At 41.3% G+C, this 17,915-nt stretch overlaps 2 protein-coding genes across 2 annotated transcripts; both read left to right on the top strand.

Moving 5' to 3' along the window:
- Positions 1-756: 756 nt before the first annotated feature.
- On the top strand, positions 757-11,872 carry fam193b (family with sequence similarity 193 member B). Its single transcript, XM_041048683.1, has 10 exons — positions 757-1,023; positions 2,499-2,777; positions 3,441-3,627; positions 6,311-6,529; positions 6,962-7,382; positions 7,516-7,699; positions 7,833-8,066; positions 8,734-9,790; positions 9,896-9,971; positions 10,095-11,872. Exons 1-10 carry the CDS (start codon positions 865-867, stop codon positions 10,189-10,191), a joined length of 2,913 nt encoding a protein of 970 aa, XP_040904617.1. The 5' UTR covers positions 757-864; the 3' UTR covers positions 10,192-11,872.
- A 156-nt stretch (positions 11,873-12,028) lies between these two features.
- On the top strand, positions 12,029-17,793 carry LOC121188382 (probable ATP-dependent RNA helicase DDX41). The gene is made up of 17 exons (XM_041048115.1): positions 12,029-12,191; positions 12,946-13,041; positions 13,355-13,505; positions 13,615-13,689; positions 13,811-13,871; positions 13,965-14,101; positions 14,224-14,296; positions 14,413-14,566; positions 14,904-15,040; positions 15,310-15,472; positions 15,894-16,025; positions 16,159-16,230; positions 16,320-16,416; positions 16,692-16,841; positions 16,934-17,005; positions 17,161-17,271; positions 17,398-17,793. The coding sequence occupies exons 1-17, from the start codon at positions 12,165-12,167 to the stop codon at positions 17,532-17,534; spliced, it is 1,845 nt and encodes a 614-aa protein (XP_040904049.1). The 5' UTR covers positions 12,029-12,164; the 3' UTR covers positions 17,535-17,793.
- The last annotated feature ends 122 nt before the right edge of the window (positions 17,794-17,915 follow it).

Genomic DNA, 17,915 nt, shown 5'->3' with positions numbered 1-17,915 from the left:
TTTTTTTTTTTTTTTTTTTAATGAGAGCACCATCCAAACGACTTCACAGTCGACACGGCATTTCCTTGGATCCTCAACAATACATCCGCGAAGTTTGAAGCCGGTCGAATGGGCCATTGTCGAGAAAATCTAAATACAGACAGAGATTCATCTGTTTATAGTTTGACTGGTTAATAACGGTAGTGACATGAGTTTATGCACATTTGCCTATGTTAGATGAAAGCCTAAAACTACACAGTGTATAAGCTAGTCGACTGTGAGCTAATTGTGCAAAGTTGCATAGTTGTGTGTTATTGTTACACTTAAATATATTTTATCTTACTCTGCTCCTCTACAATGTATGAAAAACATACGTCTGTATCTCGGATCCAGACTACATCCATCTCATTTTCTTTCTGTTAAGTCATTTTTTTACATTACAAAATACAGAAAACATACTTAGATATTATCCTATTAATCTAGCACAACTGGTATGTTCGAGAAAGATGCTCAAATACTAAAACAATCGTTTAAATTAGCTAGAGTGAGGAGGAGGTGCTGTTTAATTGTCTTCAGACCATACAGTCTATGCTTCAGACAGAAAGAAGTGGGAGGAGAGGCCTGCCCTTACTAAATATGGCGTCGACTGGCTTCACTGCCTGTGTATGGTTTCAGTTGTATTCTACGTATGGGAGTGAAGCCTCTTTGCCAGCAGTATCTTTAACCTATGAACTCCTGAGTGTGCCAGTCCTCCGCCATATTGACTGTTGTCTTGACTGGAGGAGATAGAGAACATTTTGAGGTCCGAGAAGAAACGAAAGTGTGCTCCTAAAATCATCGAAACTGGTGCAAACTTGTCCAAAGCGTGTTATAAACACCGTCGTAATGGCAAGGAAGAAAAGCAAGCAACAAGGGGTCGCCCAGAAGGAGCTTGTGCCTGGACAGCAGACCGTACCGAAGAACCCAGTCTCTCCCGGCGATGCAGCTGGCGGTGGCGGTGGAGATGCTGGGCTGGATAGGCTGGCCACTACCAGGGCGAACCAGGTAGCTAGCAGCAAGCCAATCGCCGCTTTTTAAAATAGGCTAGCTAGCCTCTGTGCTAGCACATCTCTGCTAATCCAAGCATCCTCCATTGTGCTTTTATTTTATGTAGCTAGATCCTGCAGAGGTGAAGTTATATGCACCCGCTGCTTGGTGGAAAGCTATTTTATTCTTAACGTAGTGGTCTTTGATGTAGAGCTTTACGTCGTTTGATATGTAATTAAATAAATAATGCACTCAACTTAGTGAGCAAAAACGTCCCCGTTAGGCGGCTTTGAGGCAGTGTGGCTAGCGTTGCAGCCCATCTCCTGTGCCGGACAGGTGACATTGTGCCTCGGACAGGTCGTCCCATATCCAGCGTTTACAACTCTTCATCCGCCCAGCTAACGTTAGCTAGGATGCTAGCCGGGCTATCATCTCCAGCTAGCGTGCAGCAAACGTGCTTGCTGCCGAGCTACACTTGAACCCATCCACAGGAACCACACAGCCAGCGGCGGCTAACCAGCTATTAGCTAATCAGCTAGCCAGCTAAAAGAGATAACGGATTCGTAATTAGGATAGCTCACTCTCAGACATGGTTTGGTTTTAGTTGTTTATTCCATTCAGTCATAATATATATATCTTTTTTTCCTGAAACCCCTATCTGCTATCGCAGTGTGACAGGGGCTAATGTCAAAAGTTTCAGTGCATGGTGTGTAGTTATCATCAGCTAATGATGCTTATCGCTGGCTAAATCGGAGCAAGTAACGTTAGCTATCTAAGTTGGGGGTGACCGTTAACCTCAAAAAGATGGCACGCGGCAGGCAGGACCACGGCAAACCTTACACCTGACCTCTGAGCCTTAACATACAACCTGACTGACTGCTCGGACTGAGTAACTACATTTTATACCACGTGTGACATGCCCCTTCTAAACACGTCTCATAACAAGAAATAAAGTGTTTAATTTTTTGGCAAAAATGTGTAATAATTAAATTTGAATAACTTCGTTATCTTTTAAAATCTAACATGTAGCTTTTGCTATAATGTAAAATTTTATGATACACATAAAATACTGGGTAACATCTGTCTATCGATTAATCTATCTACGCCAGTTTATTTGGTACATTAGGGTAAAACTAATAACATCTGACAGCCCTGCCAATGATCCTACTTTCAAAGGCTATAGTGTTCAATTATTGTTCTGTTTCACTGAACCTTGCATGATGCTTTGCATTACTTTTGTATTGGACTGCATTCACTTTAGCTAGTATATCTATTAAACTGGCAACTGGTTTTCTGTGTACACACATTTAATTATTACACATAAAAATCATGTTTGATTGTCAAGTATTGTAGAAATTATTGAAGAGACATCAGACCTAGCAGATATTGTTTTTTTTCTAGTGTTGATCAACCAACAAAACTGTGTGTCACAGTTCACAGTTTGATTGGTAATTACAGTACTTGACCTCTTTATCCACCCTTTCTCTACCCAGCCTATGCACACCTGCTGCCTCTTGTGCCACCGTGAATTTAAAGACTGGGGAGCAAGCTCCGTGAACGGGCTCCCTGGGGGCCATGGGACCAAGCTGGCTGATGCCGTGCCTGCGCTCTCCCAAGCCTTATTGCGGGAGGCGCCAGGGCGTAAGCTGGCTGATGCGGTGCCCTCGCTGTCTCAGTCCCTGCTGGGAGAGGTGCCTCTGTGGATCTGTCAGAGCTGCTGCAAGAGTGTGGAAGAGGAGGAGAGGCGGAGCACCCAGGAGCAGCCGACGTCGGTAAATAAAAGGGGACTGATTTGGGTCACATGTCTGGGTCCTTTTCACAACTTCTTTTTACAAATTGTTAGTTAATCTCTGTTTGTGTCTGTAGACAGGCATAATCTCATCTATATTCATCACACAGCATTGCATTTGCATGTGCTTACTCACTAAATAAATCTGTCAGTCTGACTGTAACCTTGGATGCAATGAGTTTCAACATGTAGTCTACTTGTCTCTTCAGAAGTAACGTTTTGTTTTGTGGCTCTGAGACATATGTCAGGCTGCAACAGCAGGTATCTTTGCTTTCCGTTTTTGCAAAAATACTTCGAATACGTCGAATGCAAATGTTGGAGACTTACTGTATCAGCGCTGGCTGCAGGCGACCAGCAAAAAAAAAAACAGATGGAGGGATGGCTGTGCCATCCCTTGTGGTGTTTTTTCTGTTGTAGTGTTTTTTTTTAATTTAACATTGTTAATTTTAGTGTTTGTTTTTCTTAACATAGATAAATGCATCATTAAGATGTTTCCCCTTGTCTTGTTATACTCCATTATTGTGCTACCAAGATTAGAAGCTGCATTTGGGCACTAGTAGTGCCAAAATGTAAGACTATGTAGACAGCCAGATGATTAACTAATTGGGTGTTTTTTTTTGTTGTTGTTTTTTTTTCTGTGCTTCAGGTACCATTGTCACACTCTTCCTCCTGTAAGTCCCAGAGCTGTGGGAACGGTTACCCAGAGCAAAGTACTGTCGACTGGGACCCGAGTTCCTTCCTTTCAGCCCACAAACTGTCAGGTCTCTGGAACTCTGCCCACACCAACGGAGGGGAACACTGCAACCACAACACTTCTTCGCACTCACAACAAGGTCTGTCATTGACGTCTCGTGAAAACATTTAATGGTAGTGACAGTAATCACTGAAAACAGCACAAACCTAATTTTCAGGCTGTGTTGTGAGTTACAGTTTCGTGAAATGGACACAGATTTGGTTAGAATCAGAGCTTGACGACTGGCTTGTTAGCATCGTTACTTAGAAATAAATGTGTGATACATTTTTGGCCTCTTTGTTCAGGTGTTAGTCTACTACGTCTTAAAAGAACAAAGAGGCATTTCGTGAAAGCTTATAATGCTCCACTTTCTGAAGCGCTTGGAGCTCAGCATTATGAAAGGTGGAATAACATTTAAAGCTTGTTGTCAGAACTATCAAATGCACTCGGGTTGTGGAGATAAAGATAACTTTTATTTCAAATGAAGATGACATACAAAAGTAGAGAATATATGGTTGGTAGTCATTTTTAAATTATCCTAAACTTATTCCATGGACCCGTTCTCTTAGTAATTTCCATCATACTAATCAACTGCATGAAATTCTTCAGAGCCATAAAAACTACTAAGCATTTATTGCATTGAAAGTCGTAGCTTTCAGTATAACAAAGACTCAAAAACTGACTCTAAGAAACATGTCTTTCCTTGAGGTGATGAAATGCAATAATCTCTCACATACATTGTGATTTTTTTCTTGAGATGTTGAGCATTCATGCAGAAACCTCCTTAAATGGAATGAGTGTTTTATAATGAACTTCTTCTGCACAGTACAAAGGAGTAACTACAGCGTTAAAGATGAAGTGAACAAATAGTGCAGGGCAAACAGTCTAATACTATGAAATGTGAATAATACCCAACAATCACATGTGCACCATGTGAAATGTAACTCTAATGCACTGAGGATATTGTACCTAGAGTACAACAGAGAAGAATTAAAAACAAATTCCCTGTTGCTTTTTCTAATTTAAAAGCTGTGGACACATGTCAGATGTTAAGAAGAGGGAGCTGAATGAGCCGTCTCAGTGAAAGATAAAATGTTTTGTGAAGTACAACATAGGAAATCAAGTGACACATTACAAGCCTCAAAGCTTCGTTGTACTTTAGAAAGGATAAATCATCACTGTCTGTGGCAAATTTTATCACAAATGAGCTGCACCTGGTAGTTCATCACAGAAAGCCTGGCTTTCGGCTCAAACTTGCACATATTTGAGCCAAGCTACAAAATACTGTCATGGTCATAGTTTGCTGAACAGCAGTAGCCATTCTGCTCCACAGTAAAGAAATGAAAAAGCAAATTCCTGACTTTTTTCATGATGGATATAAATAATCATCCAGTTAGAGTTGTGGTTATACAGAAAGAAAAACTGTGGAAATCAGAAATTTAGATGAATTAAGTTGCATCAAGAGTTGTTTTGTAATTAAATCATAGCATGTTAAATCAAAATTTAATCATGAAATTTCTCAGCACATGGTTACGACCTTACAAGAAAATTTGATAAAGTCTGCCTTTTTAAATAATTTATTACGTTGTCCTTTGACTCTTCGGTGACTGGTTTGCAGAATACCTCACTTATATAGAAAATGTGTCCAGCCATAACAGAGAGAATACCTGAAAGGAGTACCATAAGCAGAGAAATAAAATGTGAAAGTGACACGTGTTTGTTGTGGGCCAGTGAAATGCAATTGTTTATAAAACGGGACGGCTTTTATCTCTGTTCTGCTTTCTTGGATCTCATCCAACTGCTTTGTACAGGTTACATGGTGCATATGTGCGGTTGCATTTCCAGTTTAGCAACTATAACTAAATGGGTAATTGTGCATTAAACCAGGGGTGTAAATCTGTCGCCTTTCGGTGAAAAATCACTGTTTTAAATGCAAAATAGATCAGTTGTGTGATTCATGTAGATTTCTTCTTGCTCTCAGTTGTCTAAACAAAACCAAAAAAATAAAAAAGCTCCTGGCTTTTGTGCTTGTACGTGCATCACACCTGAGAAAAGTGAATACTGAAGATGGTTGTCTCTGGGAAGTCACTTTTTGATTGCCCATTTGCCTTTGTGATATTATAACCTTTATATGACAGTGAGACTGTTAAGTAGCCTGATATGGTTGAGTTTTGTTTTGATTTGTCATGTGAATTGAGGTAATCCATGCACTTCATTACATACCATAGTAAGTGTTTAAGCGGACATGACAGTAACTTGTATGAGCTTCTGCTGGCAGTCGTGGGTGATTGTTATGTTAAATAATTCAAATACTGTAGCACCACTATCTCATTTCCATTTTGATAAGCAAAAAGGGGTTTTATCCTTCCTTTAGCTCCTATCAGGGCTAAAAGTGTCTTGTAATTCAGGTTTCTTTCTCATAGCAAGGAGAAATTGTCACCACTGGACTGTTAAACATGTCTGAACTTGCCTCCAAAGACCGGGGCCTGATTTTTACCAAACATAAACTACAGTCTAAAAAAAAGTGAGCTTGTGTTACCAAAATCTGAGCACCTGGAAAACTTTGAGTCATGGGAACTGTTCAGAGTAATAAAACTCTCACATACATGGGGATTTTGTGTCATGGCCAGATGTCCAGAACCAAGTTTTAGTGTCAGTGAGGTTTATGAAAATGATGGCTGTAATCAAAAGGACTATTTCCCGTTATTATAACCATACTCATATTGCCATAAATGGATCATCAATGCCCTTATGCATTCATTTAATACATTCTCCATCTCCAGGTGTAACACAAGGATCCGCCTGTCATGAAAAAAGAGGACTTCATGAAGCGCCTGGGAAATCTGCGAAAACGTCAGGGACCAAAGTTTGTCCCTACAGTCACCCGTCATCCCAGAATCCCAGTGGATCATCTGCTGGGAACCCCCTGTCTACCTCAGCAGACCTTTGTAAAACCACTCCCAAGCACTTCAAGACCGTGTGCCGTCGACCAACGCCACCAGGTAATTTTCCTTTGACTCTTATGTTCAGTAACGTTATACAGAGTCAGAACCCAGTAATAGATTCAGCTTTGATGCTCTGTTGTTCGAAATGTAAGTTTCAAAGATCTGATTTGTATCTACAGTGTTTAAAGTTTAGACATATCACTTAAACAAAATTTATTGTAATGCACAAATCTTATATTTTTAGATAGAAGAACTTCCACAGTCATTTTTCTAATTAAACAAAATTGGCAGGCAATAGAAAAGGACCAGTTTAGTTTATGTTTAAGACATTAGTGGTAATTGGTCTGCTCCTGTGGAGTAGTAGTAATCGATATAGACTTACGCAGGTAGTCAGAAATCCAAAGTTGTGCAGAACAAAATACACTGTGAAAAGATGGTGTAGTATATTTGACCTAAAAGTCATTTTTATTAATGTCTTCCATTGTCCAGGCGAAGCCTTCCACCCCAGTGACCACCATCAACACACAGACTTGTCGGTACCCCCCAACAGTCCCACCGGCCTCTCGTCCCAGCATTCGTCCCTCCTGCCCCCAAAGCCGAACTCCGGGCAGCACGGCCACGTAACCTCCTCGTCTGCCACCGGTGTGGCAACCCACGCAGCCCACGCTCCCTTCTCCCCGCTGGTACCAAATCTCCACGGCCCCACGGCCAAACTCAACTCTCCCAGTCCAGATAGCCCAACATCTGTCCATAAGCCCAGCCCGTGCAAAAACTCCCACATTCCTGCAGTGAACACACAACACAGCAAACTGGGCACGTCTCTCATAGGCTGCAACCACTCCTGTAATGGACACAGTACGGGAACAGTGGCCACTTCCAATGTGGGTCATCTGACAGCTGGGGCCTGCAGGTTAGTGCTGATATCTGAACATTTCTATTCTGAGTGTGTAAAATTGAGAAATTGTCTTTGAATCTGTGTTGATTCAGAATGCAAATGATTTCTGTGTGTTCATGTCCTTATGCCAATTCTGTCGTGTTTATAGGGACCAGGCATGTAAGGGGCACAAAATGACTAATGGGACATTGTGTCATCCGTCATCTGAGCTGGAAGAGGGGGAAGATGAGGACAGCAGCTCTGAGAGGAGCTCCTGTGCCTCCTCTTCCACTAACCAGAAGGACGGAAAGTACTGTGACTGCTGCTACTGCGAGTTCTTTGGACACAATGCGGTACTTGGAAACTTTTTGTTGTCACGTCTTTTGAAGTTGTTAAGTTCCCTTTGCCATTACATACCTGAGGAAAGTTAAGAAAAGCTGGCATTTTGACATGATACCTATACTGTAATATATTATTTTGTCTCAGCCTCCAGCTGCACCAACTAGCCGAAACTACGCTGAGATCCGAGAGAAACTCCGCTCACGTCTGACCCGGCGTAAAGAGGAGCTCCCGCAGCGTCAAGACTCAGAACTGACAGTGGCTGGTGCCATTGACAACCGAGACGTGGACGAGCTGCTAGACTTCATAAACAGTTCTGAGCCCAAACCTGTTAACAGTGCCAAGGCTGCCAAAAGGGCTCGACACAAACAAAAGAAGAAGGTTTGATAACTTTAGAAACAATGTTTAATTTATTTTCCTTGGAGTAGTTTTGGAGTATTTATCATATAATGTATAGGGCTGGGAAGATTAAGATATTGATATTAGAGTGCTATTGTGTTAATATTAACATTTTACTGAACCCTTCTTTTGATTTAACCAAAGCAGCCAACATTCTGTAATGTTGCCTAAACTCAAGCATCTCTACAAGGACTTTGCCTAAATATGCAAAAAGTTTAACGTTTTGATCCTGAAGATTTTGTTCTTAGCAGCAGCAGGAAATATTTGATTTGCTCTGGCAGTAACTTAATATAGCTCTGATTCAGCATTAAGAGAGTGAACAGTAAACAGTGAGGCTGAGATCAATGAGATAAAATTACAAACAGGTATGCTGGATTACATGAATGCATTGTTTCCTGTGAGTCCCTCTTGTGGCAATTTGAATCCTGAGTGAAAATAGCTAACAATGGAAACTAAATCCATTGAATCACTATTCAAGCATAGCACTCAGAGGGCTTTATCGGAGAATAAGTAAACAAGATTAGGAATCTGACCAGATATTTGATTCCAACTTTTGGTACTTTTTGATTTTCAGCAGTAAAAACAGTTAATACCAAAGAAAGTATAGGGGTTGAAACACGGCCCTACTAATGTACTATGTCTGTTTCAGGAAAAAGCTCAGCAGGGCAACATGGGTCCTGCAGGCAGTGACCCGCACTCCAATCCATCTGAGCCTGTCGACGAGCCCATGCCTGACGGTTCTGAAGCCAGCCGGTTGCTGGACTGGCCACAGCTGGAGCTTGAGCGCGTCAACAGTTTTCTCACCAGTCGGCTCGAAGAGATTAAAAACACCATCAAAGACTCAATCCGGGCCTCGTTTAGCATGTACGACCTCAATCTGGATGTCAATGACTTCCCAAAGAAGGCAGCCACATTGGAAGGCAACCATTTACTATCCCATCTCAATGGTTCCTCTGACCTGCAGCAGATAGACCTCGACCTTGCCCCTCTTTCACTGGGATCCTTTAAGAGCCACCTTGATCTGGTTAATGGATGGGAGGACACGACCACTGTCTCATCCCCTAATACCAACACAGCATCAGGAGTCACTGCTGGGTCAAAGGACATCCAGCGGTTGCACACAACCCCCAGTCTCTCAAAGCTCATAAGGGTTCGCTCTCCAGAAAGATGCACTTCTGCTGGATCTGACAGTTTGCCACAGGTGCCAGCCCAAGCAACAGCTAAATCAAAGGAGGACGCCCCCGATCCCAAGAACACAGCGGTTGGGAACGGTGGTGCAAAGTCAAAGAAGAATAAAAAACAGCAGCAAAGACAGGAGCAATCTGTGTCAGAGCAAAATTCCCTCAAACCTACCAAAGCTGCCTCCGGGAACGAAACGCTGAAAACAAATGAGCCTAAAGAAATGCCCTCTAACGGCTCCAAACCTGGGAACAAACAGCCGCAGCACCCTGCAGACAACCAGAGAAACGGCCCTAAGAAAACGGAGGAGGGTAGATCGTCCAAACAAGCAACAAATGGAGCTAATGGTGGTCTCTCGAATCCACCGAGGGCGAAAAGTGACACAGAGACACGGGGAGGTCGATCAGAGCAGGATCCAGAAAGCAAAGCTCATCCCACCATTCCAACAAATGGACAGCAACAGCAGCAATCTAAGGGGAAAAATAAGAAGAACAAGAACAAGGGTGAAAAGTCCAGCAGTGCTATCGGTACAGGAGGATATCTATATTTAGAACACCGTTTGCATGCTCGTGATTGTTTCTAATTTTTTAATCTTTTCATCTAATTTGTAATATTCAATTTTCTTTCTTTAGACGATGTATTTCTCCCTAAAGATGTGGATCCAACAGAAATGGATGAGATTGATCGGGAAGTGGAATACTTCAAAAGGTAAGTTTAATACAGCAGTGTCTCAGAATACTCTTTTTTTTTTTTTTTTTAAACTGTTATACCGATGAACATTAAATGCATCGCTAAAACTGAGTATTATTTCTCTGTCTTTGTTTCCTGTAGGTTTTGCCTTGATTCTGCAAAACAAACTCGCCAGAAGGTAGCAGTGAATTGGTCCAACTTCAGCCTCAAAAAAGTTCCTTCCAATGCAGCTCAATAACTTGGATTAGTGCCAGAAAAAAAAAAAACTTCACACCACAAACTCTTTCAGTAGAGCCCTGTTTGGCCTGAGGCCTTCTCTCATTCCCTGTTTTCTTCTCTTCCTTACTAAGCCAAGGGACCCTGGTTCAAAAATCATACTCCCCATTCAGAAGACGGAAACATAAACTTGTGGCTAACAAGCCAGGGATCATTCTCAAGGCCAACTCTACCCTTTGCTATTATTGCAATGTTCACTAAATGAGAGATGCAAGAATGGAAAAAAGTCTGAATCCACTGCATCCATGTGCTTACGTATGTAGTATGTAAACAATTACCTTACGTGAAATAAATGTTTTTATCACAAATCTGAGACAGTTTAAAGTTGTTAAACTTCTGAATTCCAGTCAGTTCAATTTGGTGCTCATCATCCATTACATTGTGCATTACTAGCTTTTACCACCTACTACACCAGTCTCTGTAGAGACCATTTGTCTTATACTGTACAAGTGACAAAAAGGAGCACAAGACAACATTTTGACCTAAGTTTAGCAGAAAACCCTTCTCTTCTGCAGGGAGCAACAGTGGCAACGATTGCATTGATTTTTACTGATAAGCAGACTGCAGTGCGTTTGGTGGTTGTTGATAGTTTTCATTTGGAAGTATTTTTCTCAAATTTTAATTGTGATAGGAAAAACGAACTGACAAACACTTGATGAGCTACCTGCTACACTGTTATCCTTTTTGTATGAAAATATGTTGAAACAAAACGTGAATGTCTGACAGTTTTCGGTGCACCAACAACACTAATATAACCTTGTGGGAAAATATCAGTTTACTGTGTATAACACTTGGCTCACCAGATGCATCTTAAAAAAATATATAAAAGCAATTAGGTACCCATGCATGACGTGTAGAACTGAAAAATCTAAATACTGTCCCCTAGTCCTGTACCGGGCAAAGTTCAATGTGTCTGTTGCTTCAGTATCAGTCCTCCCTTGGTGTTAATCCTGAACAATTTTCTCTTTTATAGTGATATCCAATATACACAAAAAAAGAAAAGGTCCTTTACCACCGTTTTCTCACTCTGAAACTGTTATTTTAACTTCTACATCCCAGGAGCGACAGGTACACCAGTGTGCAATGTTCATTTCAACGTTAGAACCATCACACATTGTTTGACGCAGTTAATTTCAATGCTTGTACATACTGAGTGATTATTTTGGGCCCTTTTGGGCCTTTGTCATGCGTTTCTGAAGGTTGTGTGTGTGTGTGTGTGTGAGACATATTTTCAACCATACTCCTCCTCCCCCCCCGTACTGTGACCTTGGTGGCACCCTCCACCTCAGCTAGCCTATCTGAAGTCCAAGTCTTGATTATCTTTTGATGAGAAGTATCACAGAAGAGTTGATACCTTTGGGACAAGGGCCTCAGGATTTACACCAATAACCATGTTTTAGCTGATGGCTTTCACTGAGATGGATGATTTCTTTCCTGAATCTGTGCTGAGATTTTGTTTTCATATAACATCTCTGATGCTTTTCAGGTTATATTCAGTTAGAGAAGATTATCTTAATGTTTCGAATGTAGATTTATACTATTACCAATAATAGCCAAGTGTATGTTGGCTTGTTTCTTTTTTTAAAAATTCACTTTTGATACTGTGAAAAATCTTTCGTTCAGAAAGATTAAAACAATACAGTTTTGACAAAAATAAAGTGTGGTGTTTGCTTTCTAAGTTTATCATCTTGACTTGGTTGCCATGACACTGCATCAGCACGAGCTGCTCCTGCAACACCAGACCGAGTCGCGCTGAAATGTTTGGACGCCGCTTCTCGATAAGGTTTGACCCTTCCAGCGTCCCGTACAGTCTCTCTGCTTTCCGTGTTGTGTAAACATGTGGATTAGGTGTATTTATTGAACTGTGTGAAGAGTATTTGGTCAATAAGTCTGTGTTTTCATTTAACAGAGAGTGTTGCTGTATTCAGAAATAAAATGGAGACCGAAAATCGACCCAAAAAGGCAAGTAAAGCATATTTGGTTCACATTTTGAGGAGGTTACACTAGCTAACGATAGCTAAAGTTAGCTAGCTGGTCAAGCATTAGAGCATTTCATCTGTTTAACCAACATTAGGCTGTATTATCCATTACGCAGTTAAAAGCATTAGAACAGGCCAGTGAATATCGTTAAACTAAATCTTTTAAATAATATGGGAATTTCAGCTTCTGCTTTATATAGATTTGTAAAGCTCCACGGTGACCTAGCCATAATGCACAGTCACAACATCTACGGCCAGTACGTAAAGGTGACGTTTATAGGAAAAAAACTCAAAATAAAATAAAGCGTATTTGTATGAGAGTTAAATTTAAGAGTACAAATGGGGGTTATCGGTTCATAAATTGAAGGCAGAGCAGCTGAAATCGGCACGACTATTTTACTGTTGTGTTTCCCTAAAAATCAAGTGTGCAGCTAATGAGGATTGTTGATCGCCTGTGCAGAATAACATTATGTAAAATTTCGTGACTGGCAGTCCTGTAAAAGACTGTTCACGTGGTTAGTTTTTGAAAGCATAGTAGAGATGGTGTGATCCAGCATTTCATACGCCAGCACACCAGCATATGACCCTCCCTAGGGTATACAGATCAATCACATCTAATAAGTATAACTGCATCTGTTTTTGTGCCAACCGCTATTTGCTTCATGATATATTTTAAGACCATTATAATTTCTTGTTACACTGGTAATATGACTGTTAATGGCAATGTGTTTGTGCAGAGATCCCATGGAGAGGATGAACGGTCCGGCTCAGAAGGGTCAGAAGATGACGATTATGTTCCTTATGTTCCAGTCAAAATAAGAAAACAACAAATGGTAAGTTTCTGTGCACTGTCCTGTTTGAGTCTTTAGAAATGAACAGTTATGGACTGATTTAGTCTGCTGGTTCGGTATTGGGGCCAATAATGACCTTATTAAGTGAACAAGTGAGGGTTCAATCAATCTGTATTAAATATAGTTTCCTTGTCAATAACATTATAAAATTGGGGACATTCATTCAGCCACTGCACTGTAGAAGTTATATAAATTTTAAAACAGCCTTGTATTTTAACTGTCTGTATACCACCATCACATACAGTCACCTGATTGCGTGACCAAATCCGATTAAATGCATTTATTTAACTCTCAGCTGCAGAAGATGTTACGTCTGCGAGGGAAGGCGGTGGACGAGGAGCAGAAGGACAGCGGGGAGGAGCAGAGGGACGAGGACGAGGGTCTCGGTCCACGTTCCAATATCAGTCTCCTTGATCAGCATCAGCACCTTAAGGAAAAAGCAGAAGGTATCCAGTTCAAACAAGAGAATCTGGATTTTAAGAGCTGTCTTTTTTTAATTGATTTCATTCTCTTTGCCATATCTGTATTGTTTGTGATGTATTTTTTTGTTTACAGCCCGAAAGGAGTCAGCCAAGGAGAAGCAGCTGAAAGAGGAGGAGAAGATTCTTGAGAGCGTTGCAGAGGGCAGAGGTAAAATTACGCGGCTGTTCATTTCCTGAGAAGCTATGTTGAGTTATTGATAAAACAGTTAGTTCATAATGTTTTAAACTTGTAAAATTAATTCTGGGAACTTTCAAATCTCCTCCGTCAGCTCTAATGTCCGTGAAAGAAATGGCCAAAGGTATCATCTATGATGATCCAATAAAAACAAGGTGAGTTCTTCAGCAGTGAATTCTATAAAGTGGTGCGCGTGTATGTCTGTAGATTTTTGTTAAGTTTTCATTTAACCTGGATATTCTTCTTAGTTGGAAGGCACCACGCTACATCTTGAACATGCCAGACACCCGACATGAGCGCGTCAGGAAGAAGTTTCACATCCTGGTTGATGGAGACGGAATCCCTCCTCCGATCAAAAGCTTCAGGGAGATGAAGTTTCCTCCAGGTTACAACACACTCCCCCTCTCTCTCGCACATGAGAAACAGGCTGTCTTGCTTTACGAGGCCTTTAGTGGTAACACAAATGAATAACAGCTGGCAACAAATGTGTGTTTGTTGTGTTTGCAGCAATTCTGAAAGGATTGAAAAAGAAGGGTATTGTGCATCCCACACCAATTCAAATCCAAGGAATCCCCACAGTGTAAGTAGATCTTTGTGTATATGGATCTCTGGAAACAAACACTGTAAAATTTGTAATTTCATTTTAAGGTTATGTTCATGTGAACTGTTGCATGCATTAACCGTGTTTGTCTGTAGTCTGTCAGGTCGGGACATGATTGGCATCGCTTTCACTGGATCAGGAAAGACTTTGGTTTTCACTCTGCCCATCATCATGTTTGCCCTGGAGCAGGAAAAAAGGCTGCCTTTCTTTAAGAGAGAGGGACCGTATGGACTTATCATCTGTCCTTCGGTAAGACATACAAGACAGACCTGTTTAATCAATAACACAGCTTGAAATACAACATGCAGCCTGATTTGTGGTTAGCAGAAATTACGGAGTTATTCTAATAGGTGACTTTAATATTGTCTTAAATCAGAATGTTCTGTACATCAGCATATTTTGGGTACAATATTGTCGGAGCTTTGGACCGAATTCAAATTTAATTTGATTAACACATTCTGCAAATGCAAACTGTGAGTGCCAAATAAATTACACAATATTTCTTACTGTTTGCACTCTAGACAGATGAAATTTACTTTCTGCCTCCAAGCATATCTGATTTTAATACTTTCCCTGTTCTCTTCAGCGAGAATTGGCGAGGCAGACCCACGGCATCATCGAGTATTACTGCAAACTGCTGGAGGAGGAGGGAGCTCCTCAGCTTCGCTCTGCCCTCTGCATCGGAGGAATGTCTGTCAAGGAGCAGATGGAGGTAGTGAAACAGTAAGTGAGAGGGAATGCTTGCGTGAAATATGTGAAGTGCGTGTGTTATTCAGAATTCGCAGTTTGAGCTGGTGCCGGAACAAAAAAAACATCTTTGATTCAGCTTTGTTTAATCATTTAGAGAGGAACAATAGTCCTGATGTATTGCATATAGCATTCACAGTACAAAACATGCATGGTCACCTCAAGACCCAAGCATTAATAATACTGTGTTGTAATAAGTTCTGGGTACACGGTCTCTCTGAATCTGTGCGTCTTCCTGGTTGTAGCGGTGTCCACATGATGGTCGCCACGCCTGGCAGACTGATGGACTTGCTGCAGAAGAAGATGGTGAGTCTGGACATCTGCCGCTACTTGGCTCTGGATGAGGCTGATAGGATGATTGACATGGGCTTTGAGGAAGACATCAGGACCATCTTCTCCTATTTCAAGGTGAGGTCCTCCTGTTCGGCATTAACTCCTTTGCCTTATGGCATTTGCTCCTCTGCTTTACAGAACCAGTCTTGCAGCACCCAGCAGTGTTATATTGATCCTAACATCAAGAAGACTGTACAAAAAAATTCTGCTAGATTGAGACATGAACATCAATTCTTTCTTTACCTGGTTAGAAAGGTTTATTCCTGACAGACTATCTTTAACCTTTTCCTCTGATCTTCACAATGAAAAGTTAGGTTGACATTTCTGTAAACTGTCCATTTTTAGTTCTCATGCTTTGAAAGACACCAAATTCATCATCATCTGAGCATTTCCCTTGTTGACCAGTCTGTCCATGTTCCATGTTGGGGGGATATGTCCTAGCTCTGTGAGTTCACGAGCCAAAAATAGTCCTAAAATGTCTCATTTCTTTATCCAGGGACAAAGGCAAACCCTGCTTTTCAGTGCCACTATGCCTAAGAAGATCCAGAACTTTGCCAAGAGTGCACTGGTCAAACCCATCACTATTAACGTGGGCAGGGCTGGGGCCGCCAGCTTGGATGTCATCCAGGTATGCTCTTCTTTCCCCTGTAACAGGTTTGTGCCGTTTGAGTCAGGGGGATTCAGTCTATTCAAAAGCTAAAAAAAACCCACTGAAGTGAAAACTGTGTGAACTGGACTGAAATGTTTTTGTGCGTGTTCAGGAAGTGGAATATGTCAAAGAGGAGGCCAAGATGGTGTACCTACTAGAGTGCCTGCAGAAGACACCACCTCCTGTCAGTACCTCCACATATTATAACACTGGCATATACCTAAAATACGCAAGTCTACAATAGTTATAAAATGTTCCGCCTCCATTTGACAGGTGCTGATATTTGCTGAGAAGAAGGCTGATGTAGATGCCATCCATGAGTATCTGCTGCTAAAAGGAGTGGAGGCGGTGGCCATCCATGGAGGAAAAGGTGCACAGAACTTTATTCTAATCATTAACATACGTAGCGGTCAGTACATAGTAATAGGGTTACTGTATCCAGAGGTTTGTCAAGTTCACCCCAGACTTACTCCAGCTTTGATGTAGTTGCTCATAACTGCCACCAGATGCCATCCCGCTTGCAGACATCACAGCTCAGCTTTACAGTTTAACTTTTCCAAGGCACAGAAAGCACTGCAGACACCTCCCTCACGTTTCCCATTTGTTATTGTCTTGTTAATGTGTTATTTGGTGATTGTGTTTCAGATCAAGAGGAAAGAACAAAAGCCATAGAAGCTTTCAAAGAAGGCAAGAAAGATGTCTTAGTTGCCACAGACGTTGCCTCCAAAGGTCTGGATTTCCCAGCTATACAGCATGTAGTGAACTATGACATGCCTGAGGAGATAGAAAACTATGGTAAGAGGATATGTGTGTGGATCGGTATGAAATATAGACCTCAGTTTTGCTGAAATTGTTCAAGCTGGTCTGATGAAATTTCCTCTTTTCAGTCCACAGAATCGGAAGAACTGGACGATCTGGCAAGACCGGTATCGCCACTACGTTCATCAATAAAGGCTGTGGTGAGAAAAATAGAGGAAGAAGAAAAATACAGATCAAGACAACAATCAAATTCATGTCTCTATAGGAATAATGGTTCTGGGGATTTTTGTAATGTATTATAGTGAATTTAGTTGATGACAGTGATGATAAGTTAACATCTTTCCCTTCCCCGTAGATGAGTCGGTATTGATGGACCTGAAAGCCCTGCTAGTTGAAGCCAAGCAGAAGGTTCCACCCGTCCTCCAGGTGCTCCAGACGGGAGACGAGACCATGCTGGACATCGGAGGTGAGTCTTTCACACCAAAAATAGTTTTTCTATTAGTCTTTTTTTTTTTTTTTCAGATTCCACATGCTCTTCCCTAAAGGGCTATTCTGTGCTCCTGTTTCTAACATACCAGATTTGTTTTCACAGGAGAGAGAGGTTGTACGTTCTGCGGTGGTCTTGGCCATCGTATTACAGACTGTCCGAAGCTGGAGGCCATGCAGACCAAGCAGGTCACCAACATCGGGCGGAAAGACTATCTGGCTCATAGCTCAATGGACTTCTAAGGATTGTTCATCAGAGGGAAGATTCTCCGAAGTTAAAACAGAAGTGAGAAACATTTCTGTGGAAATTGTAGTTATATGTCATGTCACTGAACTAAGGAAGTGTATTTTTTATCATAATAGGCCATTGTTTGCAGGTCTGTTAGACAAAACAATTGGTTCCTTGCACCTCCCTCCTCCCAGTTTTTCCTCATACTCATACATATTTGTAGCCTTTGTAACATAAATTTTGATACTGATAATTGTAAATAAAACCCTATACAGTGTATCTGTTGAGCTTTTCTCTTCTTGTTTGCCAAAACAAAGGTGTGGTGCCGGTTATGTACAGTGAGGAAGTTGCTAAAAAACAAGCGGAATAATGCAAAGGGAAGTTTGACTCAAGAA

This window comes from Toxotes jaculatrix, chromosome 10 (genome assembly GCF_017976425.1).
Source record: "Toxotes jaculatrix isolate fToxJac2 chromosome 10, fToxJac2.pri, whole genome shotgun sequence".
NCBI classification, from domain to species: Eukaryota; Metazoa; Chordata; class Actinopteri; family Toxotidae; genus Toxotes; species Toxotes jaculatrix.
This window is presented reverse-complemented; position numbering and strand designations above follow the sequence as displayed.